Raw genomic sequence first — 17,914 nt, 5'->3', positions numbered from 1 at the left:
CTGCATATACTGTAGATATCACCAGTATAGATCTGCTTATACTGTAGATATCACCAGTATAGATCTGCATATACTGTAGATATCACCAGCATAGATCTGCATATACTGTAGATATCACCAGAATAGATCTGTATATACTGTAGATATCACCAGTATAGATCTGCATATACTGTAGATATCACCAGAATAGATCTGCATATACTGTAGATATCACCAGTATAGATCTGCTTATACTGTAGATATCACCAGTATAGATCTGCATATACTGTAGATATCACCAGAATAGATCTGTATATACTGTAGATATCACCAGTATAGATCTGTATATACTGTAGATATCACCAGTATAGATCTGTATATACTGTAGATATCACCAGTATAGATCTGCATATACTGTAGATATCACCAGTATAGATCTGTATATACTGTAGATATCACCAGTATAGATCTGCATATACTGTAGATATCACCAGTATAGATCTGTATATACTGTAGATATCACCAGTATAGATCTGCATATACTGTAGATATCACCAGTATAGATCTGCATATACTGTAGATATCACCAGTATAGATCTGTATATACTGTAGATATCACCAGTATAGATCTGTATATACTGTAGATATCACCAGTATAGATCTGCATATACTGTAGATATCACCACAGTATAGCTGAGACTAAACCAGGCCTGTAAACAGGACTTTAATCATCACAACAAACCCAGTGTGAACGTTACTTTCTTTCTTACGGCAACAATGTGCTGCTCTGTTATTTTATTGTACTGTATATATATTGTGCATTTCCATATGTAGTATTTTATTTGACTCTGTAAATTGCTGGGGATGAATAAACTTTCTATCTATCTATTTATCTATCAACTGACAAGCAAAGGATCCTTTAGAACCTCCAGACTGTCTTCAGTGACATTGTCCACGAGGATCCCCGAGCAGGAAGAGGAGGTGAAGGACAGACGTCCTCTCTGGACCAGGACCCCTTCAAGTGTCCCTCAAATAGGAATTATTTTCATTTTAAATTCATTTGAGAATTATTATTTTACGAATAATCACTTCATTGCATATCAGGACTAGATATGGACTGAAGTGACACATTACAAACACGGTTGATTCTCAAATCTTTCACTTTTCATTACGTACGTAAAACACAAAGCCAACTAGAGCAGCAATAATAACATTTATTGTATTTAAAAGATTTACAGAATCTTACAGTCCACACACACACACACACACACACACACACACACACACACACACACACACACACACACACACACACACACACACACACACACACACACACACACACACACACACACACAGTGAAAATACAATGAATGTAACAAACAAGTGAACAATGTCAGACTTAACTCATTATCTTGTTGTAACAGAAGTGTCAACGGTCAAAACTTAACAAAGCTCATTTAACTCATGAAGGTCTGAAGAGAACAGAGTTCATTCCTGAGACGGCTGATGAAGGTGAAAAGGATCTTCTTCATCACTGGTCCCAAAGAGCTCAGTAACGTTTCCTTTAGTCCCGCCCCCAGCCCTCGGTATATTCATATATATATATATATATATATATATATATATATATATATATATATATATATATATATATATATATATATATATATATATATATATATATATATATATATATATATATATATATATATATATATATATGTATATATATGTATATATATATATATATACATATATATACATATACATGTATATACATATATATGTATATACACATATATATATATACATATATATATATATATATATATATATATATATATATATATATATATGTATGTATGTATATATTCATGTAAATAAACTCAGAGTTCGTCGTCGTCCTCGCTGACTGCCGTGTCGAGATCTTTGTCTTCTCGTTCGGCGCTCTCCGTCATGAACTCCCTCTGCTGCTCCTCCAGCTCCTGCAGCTCCGCCTGCAGGCGAGTCAGGTGAAGCGCTCGCCGGTTCCTCAGCAGGCGGAGGGGGAACGGGTTCATGTCACTGAAGGCGATGCTGGTCAGCCTCCTGCAGGACAACACCACGATTAACAGCTTCATCCACCACAGAAGAAGACCTCTTCACGCTTCAGAGGACGTTTACTTCATTCAGCCAACGACAGAGAGCAAGAAAGCTCTCGTCCTAGATACTGTGTACTAGATACTGTGTACTGTGTACTAGATACTGTATACTATATACTGTGTACTGTGTACTAGATACTGTGTACTGTGTACTAGATACTGTATACTATATACTGTGTACTGTGTACTAGATACTGTGTACTGTGTACTACATACTGTGTACTAGATACTGTGTACTGTATACTGAACTATAAACGATATACTGTGTACTATTGTACTATATACTAGATCAGCGGTTCCCAAACCTTTTAGGCCACGCCCCCCCCCCCCCCCCCCCAGCCTTTATAGCCGCATAAACATCGGACCAATGAGAGAAGAGTTTGCTCGCGTGTGGCATTTGTTTACCAGGTTTCGTCAGCTGTTAAATGTTGCAGAGTGAACACAAACCGAACAAACTGCAACATTGAATCATATTAATCCCTGAATCGGAACAAAGCAAACGAACTACAGGTGTGAAAACACCTGAAACACTGAAACAAAGTTTCATTTCAGTTACACAAGGTGTCACTTTACAGAGCAGTGAGGATGCGAGGACACAGGCTCAGAGGCACCGAGGTAAATCCAGGGCAAAAGATTTGTTCATTTGAAAAATAAATTTGAACCTGAAAGTTCAAGTTGTGGTCTTGAACATTGAAAAATACAGCAACGTATTCAAAATAAAAATAAGTGAATGAAAAGTTTCTTTGGGTTGAATTTCATTTTGATTCAGTTCTGGAATTTTCTTTAATACAGTGCGAGGAGCGAGGAAATGATAATTAAGAGACTTGAGATGTACCCCAGCTGAGTCTTTACCTGCCGTCAGAGATGGTCTTGGTGAAGAAGCGCAGGTACTGGTAGATCTCCACGCCGTCGTGGATCTTCAGCATGTCGTCCTCTTTGTATTTGAAGAGAGCCAGAGCATACCTGAAGATAACCTGCAGCACCAAACCACACAGCTGAGAATCAAGGTTTCATTCTACGCTTTTATTTTGAACATACAGACAATATTTAAACAATGTTTGCTGTTCAGAGGTGATGAAATTAATTATTAATTTAATAATAATTTAAACAAAGAGAAGACATTTAAACAAAGAGAGGACATTTAAACAAAGAGAAGACATTTAAACAAAAAAGACATTTAAACAAAAAAGACATTTAAACAAAGAAGACATTTAAACAAAGAAGACATTTAAACAAAGAAGACATTTAAACAAAGAAGACATTTAAACAAAGAGAAGACATTTAAACAAAGAGAAGACATTTAAACAAAAAAGACATTTAAACAAAAAAGACATTTAAACAAAGAGAGGACATTTAAACAAAGAAGACATTTAAACAAAAAAGACATTTAAACAAAAAAGACATTTAAACAAAGAAGACATTTAAACAAAAAAGACATTTAAACAAAAAAGACATTTAAACAAAGAGAAGACATTTAAACAAAGAAGACATTTAAACAAAGAAGACATTTAAACAAAGAAGACATTTAAACAAAAAAGACATTTAAACAAAAAAGACATTTAAACAAAGAGAAGACATCTACACAAAGAAGACATTTAAACAAAAAAGACATTTAAACAAAGAAGACATTTAAACAAAAAATACATTTAAACAAAAAAGACATTTAAACAAAGAGAAGACATTTAAACAAAGAAGACATTTAAACAAAAAAGACATTTAAACAAAAAAGACATTTAAACAAAGAGAAGACATTTAAACAAAGAGAAGACATTTAAACAAAGAGAAGACATTTAAACAAAGAGAGGACATTTAAACAAAGAAGACATTTAAAAAAAGAAGACATTTAAACAAAAAAGACATTTAAACAAAAAAGACATTTAAACAAAAAAGACATTTAAACAAAAAAGACATTTAAACAAAGAAGACATTTAAACAAAAAAGACATTTAAACAAAGAAGACATTTAAACAAAAAAGACATTTAAACAAAGAGAAGACATTTAAACAAAGAGAAGACATTGATCCCAATGACAGCGTGTCGGTTGTGTGAAAGTGAAAACATGTCTTTGTGTAAATTCAATCATATATTACAGCTGAAGTCGCCATAATGCACCTGGATCAGATCTGAACTCTGAGAGTATCTTTATAGTTTTGAGTCTGATTATTTACGTGTTTTTATTAAATTTATTTCTGTATTTCTTTCTGTGTTTTAGTTTTTTTCTGTATTTCTGTATTTTGTGTGTGTTTCTGTGGTGGTGTGTTCGGGGGTTCGATACCTTGGTGCCCTCGTACAGGAAGGCATCCCACAGCGGCAGCAGGATGTCGCTTGGCAGACTCTCCACAAAAACCACCAGGAACCAGTTGAAGGTGATGAGAGACACGTCGATGCTGTGATCCTCAAAGTGAGCCGAGAGTCTGGGAAGCTTCTCTGCCAAAAAGTCTTTCAGCACCCGCTGGTCCGCCTGAACACAGACACTCAATAATCAATCAATCGATCAATAACACTGATCGATCCATAACACTGATCTCTGCATCTGGTTGTCAGGTTTACACCTGAGATCAATTCACTGATGATGCTTTTATGGAAATATGAGTTTTACACAGAAATAAACAAACGTTCTGGTTCCTGATCAATGCCACAACGTTCTCCTCATCAATAATTAGTCTCCTGTACCTGAGAGGCCACCAGGTTCTTGGTGTAGTAGTCCTGAGGCATGAGGGCCTCCACCACAGCCACCAGACACCAGAAGGCGTCTTCTTCACTCTGAAGGACCAGCAGAGCGATGGCCGCCACCCTGAGAGACACACAGGTGATCACGCGGCACGTCACATGAGACCTGGATTTGGGGGCCAGGGATTGGACAACGTAAACCATGTTTACCTGTTGAGTCCCTGGCAGTAGCCAATGGAAGGGTTCTGCCAGGAGAAGGCCAATAGGATGCGGCGGAGCTGCTGGAGGGCAGGGTTAGAGGGTGAGGAGAAGTGCTGATTGGTTGTCAGGGTGCGATGGAGGTCCAGCTGGATTTGTCTGGAGGCCGGATGAGGACATGTTCGACTCTTCTCACACAACTGGAAACACAGCAGCTGGATTACTGTGAGGTCATTAACAACATGTTCCTACATCCAGGTGTGAACAGGTGACAATGTGGACAGGTGTGTAGGATGGATCAGGTGTGGATCGGGTGTGGATAAGGTGTTGACAAGGTGTGGATCCGGTGTGAGCAGGTATGGATAAGGTGTTGACAAGATGTGGATCAGGTGTGAACAGGTGTGGATAAGGTGTTGACAAGGTGTGGATCCGGTGTGAACAGGTGTGGATAAGGTGTTGACAAGGTGTGGATCAGGTGTGAACAGGTGTGGATAAGGTGTTGACAAGATGTGGATCAGGTGTGAACAGGTGTGGATAAGGTGTTGACAAGGTGTGGATCAGGTGTGAACAGGTGTGGATAAGGTGTTGACAAGGTGTGGATCCGGTGTGAGCAGGTATGGATAAGGTGTTGACAAGGTGTGGATCCGGTGTGAACAGGTGTGGATAAGGTGTTGACAAGGTGTGGATCAGGTGTGAACAGGTGTGGATAAGGTGTTGACAAGGTGTGGATCAGGTGTGAACAGGTGTGGATAAGGTGTTGACAAGGTGTGGATCCGGTGTGAACAGGTGTGGATAAGGTGTTGACAAGGTGTGGATCAGGTGTGAACAGGTGTGGATAAGGTGTTGACAAGTTGTGGATCAGGTGTGAACAGGTGTGGATAAGGTGTTGACAAGGTGTGGATCAGGTGTGAACAGGTGTGGATAAGGTGTTGACAAGGTGTGGATCCGGTGTGAACAGGTGTGGATAAGGTGTTGACAAGGTGTGGATCAGGTGTGAACAGGTGTGGATAAGGTGTTGACAAGATGTGGATCAGGTGTGAACAGGTGTGGATAAGGTGTTGACAAGGTGTGGATCAGGTGTGAACAGGTGTGGATAAGGTGTTGACAAGGTGTGGATCCGGTGTGAGCAGGTATGGATAAGGTGTTGACAAGGTGTGGATCCGGTGTGAACAGGTGTGGATAAGGTGTTGACAAGGTGTGGATCCGGTATGAACAGGTGTGGATAAGGTGTTGACAAGGTGTGGATCCGGTGTGGACAAGGTGTGGATCAGGTGTTGACAAGATGTGGATCCGGTATGAACAGGTGTGGATAAGGTGTTGACAAGATGTGGATCCGGTATGAACAGGTGTGGATAAGGTGTTGACAAGGTGTGGATCCGGTGTGGACAAGGTGTGGATCAGGTGTGGTCAAGGTCCGGACAAGGTGTGGACCAGGTGTGGATCATGTGTGGATAAAGTGTGGATAAAGTGTGGATAGGTGTGAACGAGGTGTTAACTTCCTGCACACCTGCTGGTAGCGCTGTGGGTGACGCTCCCTGATGGTCCTGGTTCTGGCTCGGACCACCCAGCGCCACACCCGCTGTCGGTACTCCTGAGGGATGCCGCCTCGCAGCAGACCTTTGAGCTCAGGTGAGGGACTGAGGTCTTCTGACCTGCCGGTGAGGTACTGAGCCCAGCGACTCAACAAGTAGCGCTCTGTACCTTCCTGCAGGTAGAAACCCAGAGACTTTAAATAAACATCCTGTTCCATCGACTTCCTCAGAGGACACAACCACACATCTGTGTACCTGTGAGGACTTTTCTTAGACCATCGATCACAATCTGTTCATTGTTGGTCAGCTGATCTGATGGGCTACAGGTAGAGGTACAAAAGTGTACAGGTGTACAGGTACAAAGGTCTACAGGTGTACAGGTGAAGGTTCCTACCTGATGCAGCAGGTTGTGTGAGCGGATCTCCAGCGCCTGAATCTTTGCCAGCAGCTTCATGTCCTCCACCTCGTATTCTGGGATGATTTTGAATCCGTATTCATCATGATCTCTGAGGATACAACAGATTTAACACAATCAATGCACCAGGTGTTCCTGTTATTCTGTCCACCCAAGTGCTGTGACCGTCCTAGCTACCTGGCCATATTAAGCTGGAGGGCGCTCTTCAGCTCCTTTTTCAGGGCCTCCTCGATCATCTTCTGGACCTTCCCCCGCTGGACCGGATCCAGAGTTGTGGTCTCCTGCAGCTGCCGCAGGACGCCCAGGTAGCGGCTCTCCACCTGGCAGTGACTGGCCTCCAGGTAGGAACACTGCAGCCAATCAGGAGACAGGAAACACAGCGTGAAGCTGAGCTTTAACGAAACCTTGATAAAGGTGTTCACTAGCTGGACTCACCTTCACCATCAGACTCTTCTCCTGCTCACAACTGGTCCTCCAGAGTTTAGTCAGCTGGTGGATCTCAGAGTTCAGGAACTGGTTCTGAGTCTTGTACGCCTCAATGTCGTCCTGAAGAATCAGAGAGAAACCAGTTCATACTGGATCTCTGTGGCCGATACCAGTAGAGTGACAACAATATATACAGGTGTAATAAAAACATATTTAATTCTATTTGTGTGCTTCAAAGAGTTTCACCTTCAGGTTTTCTATGTCTCTCTGAAGCCGTCTGAAGGTCTGAGAGTTCAAACTGCCGTCAGAGGACAGGCAGGAAGTCACCTGATCAGAGAGCTTTATGATCACCTGACAGGAAACAACAACAGGAAGTCACCTGATCAGAGAGCTTTAAGATCACCTGACAGGAAACAACAGGAAGACATTCAACAAGCTTCACATCACAGATGTACAAACACAAATCATCTGATCTCAGTACAGATGAGAAAGATTAATATAGCCTTCGATAAACAATAAAACTGTGATTTTGGGTTGTTTTTAGGTAGATCTTCGTCTTCAGGTGTTGAACCAGGTGTTCTGTTCTGAGGTGAGACTCACCTCCTGCTTGGCGTTGTTCTTCTCGATCAGCATCCCGATGTTGTCCTGCAGGTCGACCAGCTGAGCATCTCTGTGAGACAGACTCCTCTTGGTGTCCTCGGCCTCCTTCTTCACCTCCTCCAGCTGACTTCTGAGGTCGGCCGCCTGTCGCTCTCGATGTCTCAGCAGCTCCAGACGCTGCTGCTCGTCTTTCTCCGCCAGAAACTCTGCACAGGTTCTCTTCTCCAGCTGAGACGCCTCCAAGGCTTTGTGGAGGATCCACACCAGCTCCTGGACCCGACACATTATTATTATTATTAAAATAATTATCATTGTCATCAACTCTGTAGCTGACATTACAACATTATTTGATTAAAATCCTCCGATCAATATGTATCTGATCACTGAGTTATTGATCACCTTCTGAGCTCTGACGTCCTCCATGAGCACCAGGTTCTCCTGCTGGAGACGGGACGTCCGGTCTGAGGACAGAGAGTCTCTGCAGACGACCGTCATGGAGGACGAGCTGCGAGTCTTCGTCTTCCTGGTTCGATGGTCGAACGCTGAAGGTGAGTCGGGGGTCACCTGACCTGCTGACCCAGCCAATGGGAGGAGAGGGGGCGGAGTCTCAACGGACAGAGCTGGAGAGAATGACATGTGACAGTGTTATAGAATATATACTTATTGTATTATTATTAATACTTGTATACGAGGTACTAGTACTACTTATTGTATTAGAGTACGTACTCATAGTTTTGTCGGGTTCTGCAGAGATTGGGGGGATCCTCGGTGGAGCGTCGACATGAAACGCACTCTGACTCTGACTCAACTCCTGAGATGCCCTCTTACGAAGACTGTGGACCGAGTTTCTGACCAACACACAAACATCATAATCACTGGGGCTCATGGGAAACGTAGTCTCAGTCGGGCTCTGATATTAAACACTCACTGGATCTCGATGAGCGGGTGTTTGAGCGACATGTTAGTGAGCGGCGTCCTCGGTGACGGGACGTTGGCGGCCTCCTCGCCCACCAGACCCAGCGGGCCGGACAACACGGGCAGGAAGTCGTCTGCAGAATAATTACAATATTAAAGGATATGATCAATAATCTGTAGTCTTGATCATACATTCATTAACCTTTTGACAATTTGTTCACATTAATGTAGTTCTATTTCATCCTTACTGACTGCCAACACTGGATATCTTCCAGTGAGCAGAGTGTCCTCGCTCAGGCTAACTCAGTGGGAAGCTAGCTAGACAAAGCTGATACTGGGACTGCGTCTATTGACTTCATAGCAATACGACTATCACAGTTAGCAGAGTGAAATGCTAGTTAGACTAAATCGATATTGATTTTGTGTCCATTGATGCTTTTATGCATTACGGCTGTCACAGTTGGCAGTGTCCTCGCTCAGGCTAACCTGGTGGGACGATAACTAGTTACAGCGACTGTCCTAGTGAAGAGAGTGTCCATCACTCCCCTTTTTGGTCTGTCTCCACAGTGGCAGAGTGCTCTCGCTCAGGCTAACTGGTGGAGCACCAATATCCGCAGCGACTGTCCAAGTGAAGAGAGCATCCTCGCTCCCCTCACTGCTAGGCTGGCCGAGGTGGAAAACTTGATGCGTGAGGTCGACCTCCCCGTCAGGGCAGCTGAGTCCAGGCTCTCTCCCTCCTTACATCAGATGGCCGAATGCAGGACGTGGCAAAATTTGGCCTCGCCCGTATGCCAGCCATTGAGCCGATTACTGCGTCCCTCATAGTTTCCCCTGAGGAGACTCTGCGGCCCGATGTCAGGTGCCCTCGACCCCAACGTCGGGTCACAGATGACCTGCTATCCGGGGCTTATGACACAGCAGCGCTGTGGACCGTATCGGCAACTCCCTCTCCCACCTCATGCTTGCCCTCTCAGCTTCTCTGCAGCAGGCTACTTTCGACGCTTCCGCCACCAGCCTCAGTGATGCTTCACTGCAGGTGTTTGCGCTCATGTCGAGGGAACTTGGACGTCTGATGTCCACCCCTGTCAGAGACATGTAGGAGAACCCTCCGTATACTGTCCCAGTGGAACCTGGGCAGCTGTTCAGGTCAGCTGCTCTACAGGTGCTTCAGCGGACCATTAAAGCCAGTCAGACCAGGCAGCAGTTCTCTGGTCCAGGGACATGCCCGCACCCAGCAGACCTAGGGGTCCCACTTTGGCCCCCCGAGACCGTTTTCAGCCCCCAGCTTACCCCAGTAGCTGCCACGGGCCTCAGCGTTCCGCTGAGAGACCGGCCCGCTACCAATACAACCCTACCTAAGTCCTCGCCAGGCAACCTCCGAACTTGGGGACTAACAGTTTGCCCCCCCATAGCCTCCAGAGGCAGGGGGGCCAGGAGATGATGTCTCCGGGCCGGCTGTCATTCTTTTTCTCCCAGATGCAGATCAGCTACTGGGCAGCTCATGCTTCGGACCCTTGGGCGGCGTCCACCCTAATAGTGCCGACTCACTCTATCCCCATGGAGGGAGAGGTGTCCCCGTGGGCCCGGCTCCATTCCGCCGGGAGATCGTCACAACAGATGCCTGCCTCTCAAGGCGGGGTGCAGTGTGGCAGAACTGCTTGGGGGCAGTTGTCTGCTCAAGATAGCATGGGCAGGTCAATGTTTATTTTATATTTCACTTAATTTTATATTTTTCTGTAAATGTAATATGTTTCTACTTTGCACTGTGTTGATTGTTGTTAATTGTTAAATGTTATGCACCTCCTGTCATGTCAAATTCCTTGTATGTTAAACATACCATGGCAATAACCGGTTCTGATTCAATAAAAGCTTTATGGTCAGAAACACATAACGGTGCGTCTCTTTTTAGAAGTGCAACAAATAATCAACGTAGTCCACAAACATTGATGATTAAATTAGTCGCCAACGGGTTTGATGATGGTTAGTTGATGACGTCATCAGGCATCCAGTTCGTCCGTGTGACATCACACCCTGTTCCACACATTAAAGGAGAACATTTCCTGACGTCCTCTGGCGCCGGAGAGGGGGGCGTGGCTTATCGCCATGGAAGCCGTTATCAATTTAAGCCATTTATTTCCTCCAACAACCATTAAAGAAATAACCTCTATTTCTGCTGAGTACTTGTTGTGCTGTGGTTGTTTGGTGTGAACACGGCATAAGACAGCCGCCGCCATGTTGTTTTTGTAGCAAACAACGAACGGATTGGTTGCAAAAAATGCTGGACCATCATTTACTAAATGAACATCATGCTGTATTGAAGAAGACTTGAAACTAGAGATTGAGACCATAAACTCATGTTTACAATGTTTACTGAGGTAATAAATCAAGAGAGAAGTAGAGTCATTTTCTCATAGACTTCTATACAACCAGAGGAGTCGCCCCCTGGTGGACACTAGAGAGAATGCAGCTTTAACACGTGAAGCTTTGACTTCACTTTAAAGAACCAGAGGTTGTCTCCTGGTTTCTCACCTGCAGTGTCGTTGTTGTTGTTGTTGTTGTTGTTTGTCGGGTCTCGACAGGTGGAATTCTGTCTGTGCTGCCAGCGTCTCACCTGCAGCTGCTGCAGCCAATAGAGCATCAGGTCCTGGCTCACGGCCTGTAGTGGTAGATCAAACATAACATATAATTAATTAGCATGCACATTTAAAGTTTGATTTGCAGCTGCTCTTCAACGGGAGCCTGAATGCTTGTTGTATACGATGTGTGAATATGAACTCATTGGAACCTCATTAAACCAGGTGAGATGGTTGTTATTATATATTATATATAATATATTTTATTTGTGTTAAACACCTGCGGACAGAGACGGTCCCTGACGGACTGTGGCTCCTCCTACCTTGAGGATGAAGGTGCGTTCAGGTGTCCTGATGTGGAAGGTGCCCCTCTCAGCCTTCAGTGGGTAGCTGAAGGTGGCGCTGCAGAGCCCCACCTGACCGAGCGGCGTCACATCCTGTGGTGTGCGGTAGTAGAACAGCTGGTTCTTCTTCTCCTCGTAGGTGAACCAGCGCTGCTTCCAGGCCCTCAGGGGCCCCCCCCTGCTTCTGCAGGAAGCCGCACAGTTTAGGGTCACCTGAAGAAGAAACCAGAGGTCGCGGCCCCACCTGGTCACAGAACAGCTCTTTGATGAGAGGCGGAGCCTGGACCAGGTTCAGGTGAGGAGGAGCCTGCTGGTAGTTTAGGTGAGGTGAAGGAGGAGGAACCTGGTGGGTGTTCAAGTGAGGAGGAGAAGGAGGAACCTGGTGGGTGTTCAGGTAAGGAGGAGGAGGAGTCTGGTAGGTGTTCAGGTGAAGAGATGACCTCTGGGTGCTCAGGTAAGGAGGAGGAGCCTGCTGGTAGTTTAGGTGAGGTGAAGGAGGAGGAACCTGGTGGGTGTTCAAGTGAGGAGGAGGAGGAGGAACCTGGTGGGTATTCAGGTGAGGAGGAGAAGGAGGAACCTGGTGGGTGCTCAGGTAAGGAGGAGGAGCCCGCTGGGATTTCAGGTGAGGAGGAGGAGGAGCCTGATGGATGTTCAGGTGAGGAGGAGGAGGAGGAGCCCGATGCATATTCAGGTGAGGAGGAGGAGGATCTTGGTGGTCCTGATGCCTCTCAGGTGAGGTTGAAATTAGTTTCTCTGAAGGTGGATCCTGGTGGTTCTGCTGGTTTTTGGACTCAGAGATGTGGAGCTCGAGAAGAGGATCTGGTTTTAGTGGATCTGGTTCCGGTTGATCCTTTGGAGGAGACTCTTTAGTTTTCTGTTGCTCTGTAGGAAGAGGACCTAGTTTAGTTTGATCTGATCTAATTGGAGAAGCCTGATCTTCTGTTTTCCTCAGTTTTTGTTCCTCAATAAAACCATTTGGTTTTAGTTGATCTTGTTTGGTTTGAGAATGTTCTAATTTCTGTTTATAAGTCGGAGGATCTTTGTGGATTCTGTGTTCGGTGAGACGCAGATGGTCTGGTTTCTCTGCAGATGGTCTGGTTTCTCTGCAGGACTCTTCTTCATTCTGTTCGATCTCTGCAGGACTCAGACGTTTCTTTGCAGGACTATGGTGGGTCTCTGTAGGACTCTGGGGGTTCTCTGTAGGACTCTGGCGGGTCTCTGCAGGACTATGGTGGGTCTCTGTAGGACTCTGGGGGTTCTCTGTAGGACTCTGGCGGGTCTCTGCAGGACTATGGTGGGTCTCTGTAGGACTCTGGGGGTTCTCTGTAGGACTCTGGGGGTTCTCTGCAGGACTCTGGGGGTTCTCTGTAGGACTCTGGCGGGTCTCTGTAGGACTCTGGGGGTTCTCTGTAGGACTCTGGCGGGTCTCTGCAGGACTATGGTGGGTCTCTGCAGGACTATAGTGGGTCTCTGCAAGACTCTGGTGGTTCTGGGACCAGGGCAGAATCTGCTGGTTGTCCTCCTCAGAAGCTGAGATCCAATCAGCTGGTTGAAGTTCGTCCTCGTCAGCAGGAAGCCGGCGAGACGAGGTGGCGCTGTGACTTCCTGTTGAGCTGCTTTCATCCATCCTCTAAAAACAGAGACAAAGACATGGAACGATGTGTTTGTGTTTACACTTTGTTTGGATAACACACCACTTTAGAACACATGTATAGAGCAAGTAAAGACCATGAAGGGGTCTGTAGAGGGGGGCCTTGGGGGAACCACAGAACCCATCCAAATGAGAGGTCCCCCCTTTATGAAGCCATACTGTGGAGCTGGTTGGTACCAATGGATCCATGAGGTGATACCAGAACCTTCTATGTGGACCAGGATCCTGCATCTCCAGACTCTTTATGCTCCCTCATGTCCTGGAGGTTCTGGTATTGACCTGGTTCTGACTCTACAAACAGTCTTTGGGGGGTAGAGTCTCTGTCTGTGATGGTTTCACTGTTTTCACTGAAACATCAACTGATTTAATCTCTAACGAGTACTTTAATCTCCTAAAGTCAGAGGAGCATTAGTAATATTAATGAGACACCAGATCTTCTTCTTCTTCTTCTTCTTCAAGTGATCAAACTCATTAAAATCCTAAAATCTGAAGACACAAGTTCTTCTTCACTGTCAGAACTGTATTTTACTTTCTATTTATAGGAGGAAGAAAGAGAATAATTCATCTTGTTATAACTTTAAATGATAAAACATAATAAAGACATCATGATGGATGAAGGCAGTATTTTGTACTTTTTAAGAAGTATTTAAACACAGTTTTACTGAAGTGGAGAACTTCTTGTTTTTCCATCAGACTCACTGAACACATTCAAACTACAGGAAATGATTTCAGCAGTAATGACACATAATGACAGGAAGTGTCTGTTAGTTACGCCCTTAATAGGAAACACGTCTTTAAACATTGATTCTATAACTTATAACACTATTATATTATATACCTTCATATACAACTTTATACATTCTATAACACTGTTGTATTATATAACCTTATATATTATTTAAATATTCTACAACTTTATAGATGCTATGATGACGACAGATAATGAGAAACATTAATAAACACTGATAATAATAACACACACACACACACACACACACACACTGCGTGTATCTGCGTGTCCTCACCTGTTCAGAAACACACCTGAGCGTTCACCTGAAGGGGCGTGGCCTGAACACACCTCGCTGGTCTGGATCCTGTTCTTAAACTCAGACTGAGAGACTCTTTCTTCCTCTTCTTCTTCTTCTTCTCCTTCTTCTCCTTCTCCTTCTCCTTCTCCTTGTATTCTTCTTCTTCTTCCTCTTCTTCTCTGCTTTACTCCGGGTTATCTTCTCTTCCTGGTGTCTCGAGCTGGCTACGTTCTTTTCTCTTTTGCTCTCAACAAATCCTCCACGCACCGCGATAACTTCCGTTTTATGTTACAATAAGAGCCGGTTTCGACGTGTTCTCGCTCATTACTTTTCAAAATAAAAGATGACAGTAGATGTGATATATTCATGTGATATCCGGTAAAGTGACGTCACTTGTGTTATTATGAGGAAATAAGATATATTAATTAAAGCACATTCACACAGTCAGTGATTTATTGTATTTGTCTTAAACTCTTTTATTCTGAATTATGAGTCTGAATCTTCATATTTGTGTAATATTATAATATAATATAATAATATTATCTCACAATCCATGAAACCGGCTTCAGGACCAGGTCCCCAGGTAACCCGTGTTACATCACAACGCTATGAATTGTGGGAAAGTGTGAAGGTCCTCCTCTCTAGATCATTGTTAGAAAATATCTTATAATATAATATATTGTTTATGTATTGTGATGTGAAGAATATCTTATAGAATAAAATATAAATATATATAATAATCTGAAACTGAAATCAGACGACCATCACACACAGATTCAATTTTCAATTTTATTATTTTTCTTACAAAACAAATGATAAATATAAAAAAGTAAACCCAGAACCAAAGAATAAGTTCTTAAATGTTACAAACAGGAAACTGAGAGGAGAAACATGGACATGCTTCATTTAAACACAGTAATTATAATGACATGACGTTATTCCAACACTTCAAAGGATAAACAAGTTAAAGTGATCGATGTGTTAATGGAGTCATGGTAGTAATGTTGGTTCATCTCTCAGGGACGGAGCTTTAAAACAAACTTTACTGTGAAGAATGAAGACAAACTGACGACAAACTGGAGCCGATTTAAAACCCTTATTGTTACTAATGTACATTTACTAATGTCTTTAAAAGAGTAATATTCATTTCATCTGAGAAATGATCTACTGAATACTTGAGTATTTAATTGTAGTATTTTGTAAAGACGTGTAAATGACCTTTAGTCTGCTATAACGACGGGAACATTCTTGAAGTTATTGGGACTCAGACAGGAAGTGAATTTAGGGCCTGTGATAGCATGCTAGATGCTAACAAAGCTAACAGGCTACAAGTTTTAACAGAAAGGTACTGATAAACTAATGGTAAAGTGACTGTAAGCTAATGGTAAGCTAACAGTAAACTAACAGAAAGCGAATGATAAACTAAACTACTGCTGAGTTCATGCTAAGCTAGTTAGCTTTACTGTCAACAGAAACAACCAACCACAGAGAGAAGTGCTGATGACATCAGCTGTGATGTCATTTACACACCTTCAATCAGGAGAGTGAGAATAATTGATCGGATTTTGTGATTACTATCATATCGGATCAATGATCAATAATCGGTTGATTGGTGAGTGAAGCAGATTATTGGTTATCGGGCGACAAGGAGCTGAAATGGTCATAATGATTAATAATCATTATATCGCAGGTTTGAGCTTGTCTTGATTCACACAGGAAGCGAAATATGAACAATTTTCTGTGTTTTCTTTGAGCTTTCAGCTGCATCTCACAGACCGAGACATTGACTCGGTTGCTCAATCAGTTGCCTCGTGTAGGACAATAAGTGATGTCAAACATTCAACTTCCTGTCTGACAGGAAGTGATGTCAAACATTAAACATCCTGTCTGACAGGAAGTGATGTCAAACATTAAACATCCTGTCCGACGTGTTGGACAATAAGTGATGTCAAACATTAAACTTCCTGTCCGACGTGTTGGACAATAAGTGATGTCAAACATTAAACTTCCTGTCCGACGTGTTGGACAGGAAGTGATGTCAAACATTAAACATCCTGTCTGACGTGTTGGACAGGAAGTGATGTCAAACATTAAACTTCCTGTCTGACGTGTTGGACAGGAAGTGATGTCAAACATTAAACATCCTGTCTGACGTGTTGGACAGGAAGTGATGTCAAACATTAAACTTCCTGTCGAACGTGTTGGACAGGAAGTGATGTCAAACATTAAACTTCCTGTCCGACATGTTGGACAATAAGTGAAGTCAAACATTAAACTTCCTGTCCGACGTGTTGGACAATAAGTGAAGTCAAACATTAAACTTCCTGTCTGACGTGTTGGACAGGAAGTGATGTCAAACATTAAACTTCCTGTCCGACGTGTTGGACAATAAGTGAAGTCAAACATTAAACTTCCTGTCCGACATGTTGGACAATAAGTGAAGTCAAACATTAAACATCTTGTCTGACGTGTTGGACAGGAAGTGATGTCAAACATTAAACATCTTGTCTGACATGTTGGACAGGAAGTGATGTCAAACATTACATTTCCTGTCTGAAGTCTGAACAACGTGTTGGACATGATGAACCAACAGAAGCAGGAAGACTTGTTGAAGTTGTTGTTGGTCACATGATGCAGTTTGTTTTATTGCTGACTGTCTGAACTCCTCAGGAAGCTCCGCCCACACGCGTCTTCTTCTCTGGTGTTAATGGGGACAACACTTGATGGTGACAGGAAGTGGGATCCAGGAGACGGCTGAGGATGACAGCATGACGGCCGTCACAGACTCCACGTCACCACAAATCCTGTTGACCATCGGACCCTGAGAGGTTTTCTACTTTCATCCACAGGAATGACAAAGTCATCTCAAAGAAAAGATCCTCGTAGTGACTTTAAAAGTTCTGAGTTCTTCTTCCTCAACTGGTCTGGGCCTTAAAACAAGGAGGAAAGGGCTCATTCACTAGCGTTAGCTTTAGCGTTCCACTGTCGGCTTCAGGTGAGGATTCAAACCATATTTGTTTAGAAAGGTAAGAAGTTCGACTTTAGTTTCACACCATTAAATCAACTTCACATGATCATTCATATTTATACGAGAATGATTTTACGTCATCACCACCGTGAACATTTGAAAAGTAAAAAAATTCGGACTTTATATCGAGTGTTCACAAAGTGTGCAGGAATATGAGATAAAGAAACTAAAACATGATAACTATTAAACATCTTGTATTCCAACAGGCTAGCTGTATTAGCTTCATTAGCTTGTTAGCAATGGTGCTAGCTGGGCTCCCCACGTTGGTCGTAGCAGTTTGTTGTGACGTGGCGTCTGAAACTGAACAGTTCATCAGAATCATGTTCGGGTTACAACCAGGTTGTGTTTTTATGATGACAGCCATCAACACCACAGACTCCGCCCCTCTGATGACATCACAGCACTCCTGATC

The 17,914-nt window shown here is 43.3% G+C and overlaps 1 protein-coding gene across 1 annotated transcript; it reads right to left on the bottom strand.

Moving 5' to 3' along the window:
• Positions 1–1,857: 1,857 nt before the first annotated feature.
• Positions 1,858–14,730, bottom strand: tbc1d2 (TBC1 domain family, member 2). The gene is given in 18 exon segments (XM_079167021.1): positions 1,858–2,070; positions 2,976–3,097; positions 4,398–4,583; positions 4,796–4,916; positions 5,003–5,190; positions 6,498–6,695; positions 6,917–7,028; positions 7,115–7,287; positions 7,373–7,483; positions 7,610–7,714; positions 7,964–8,233; positions 8,363–8,583; positions 8,690–8,811; positions 8,892–9,012; positions 11,408–11,534; positions 11,775–11,972; positions 11,974–13,425; positions 14,488–14,730. Coding segments are annotated over 17 exon segments (4,026 nt in total). The 5' UTR covers positions 13,423–13,425; positions 14,488–14,730; the 3' UTR covers positions 1,858–1,868.
• Between the last annotated feature and the right edge of the window lie 3,184 nt (positions 14,731–17,914).

Source organism: Pholis gunnellus (assembly GCF_910591455.1).
Source record: "Pholis gunnellus genome assembly, chromosome: 10".
NCBI lineage: Eukaryota > Metazoa > Chordata > Actinopteri > Perciformes > Pholidae > Pholis > Pholis gunnellus.
The sequence above is the reverse complement of the archived record's forward strand: the minus strand, read 5'-3'. Positions and strand labels throughout refer to the sequence as shown.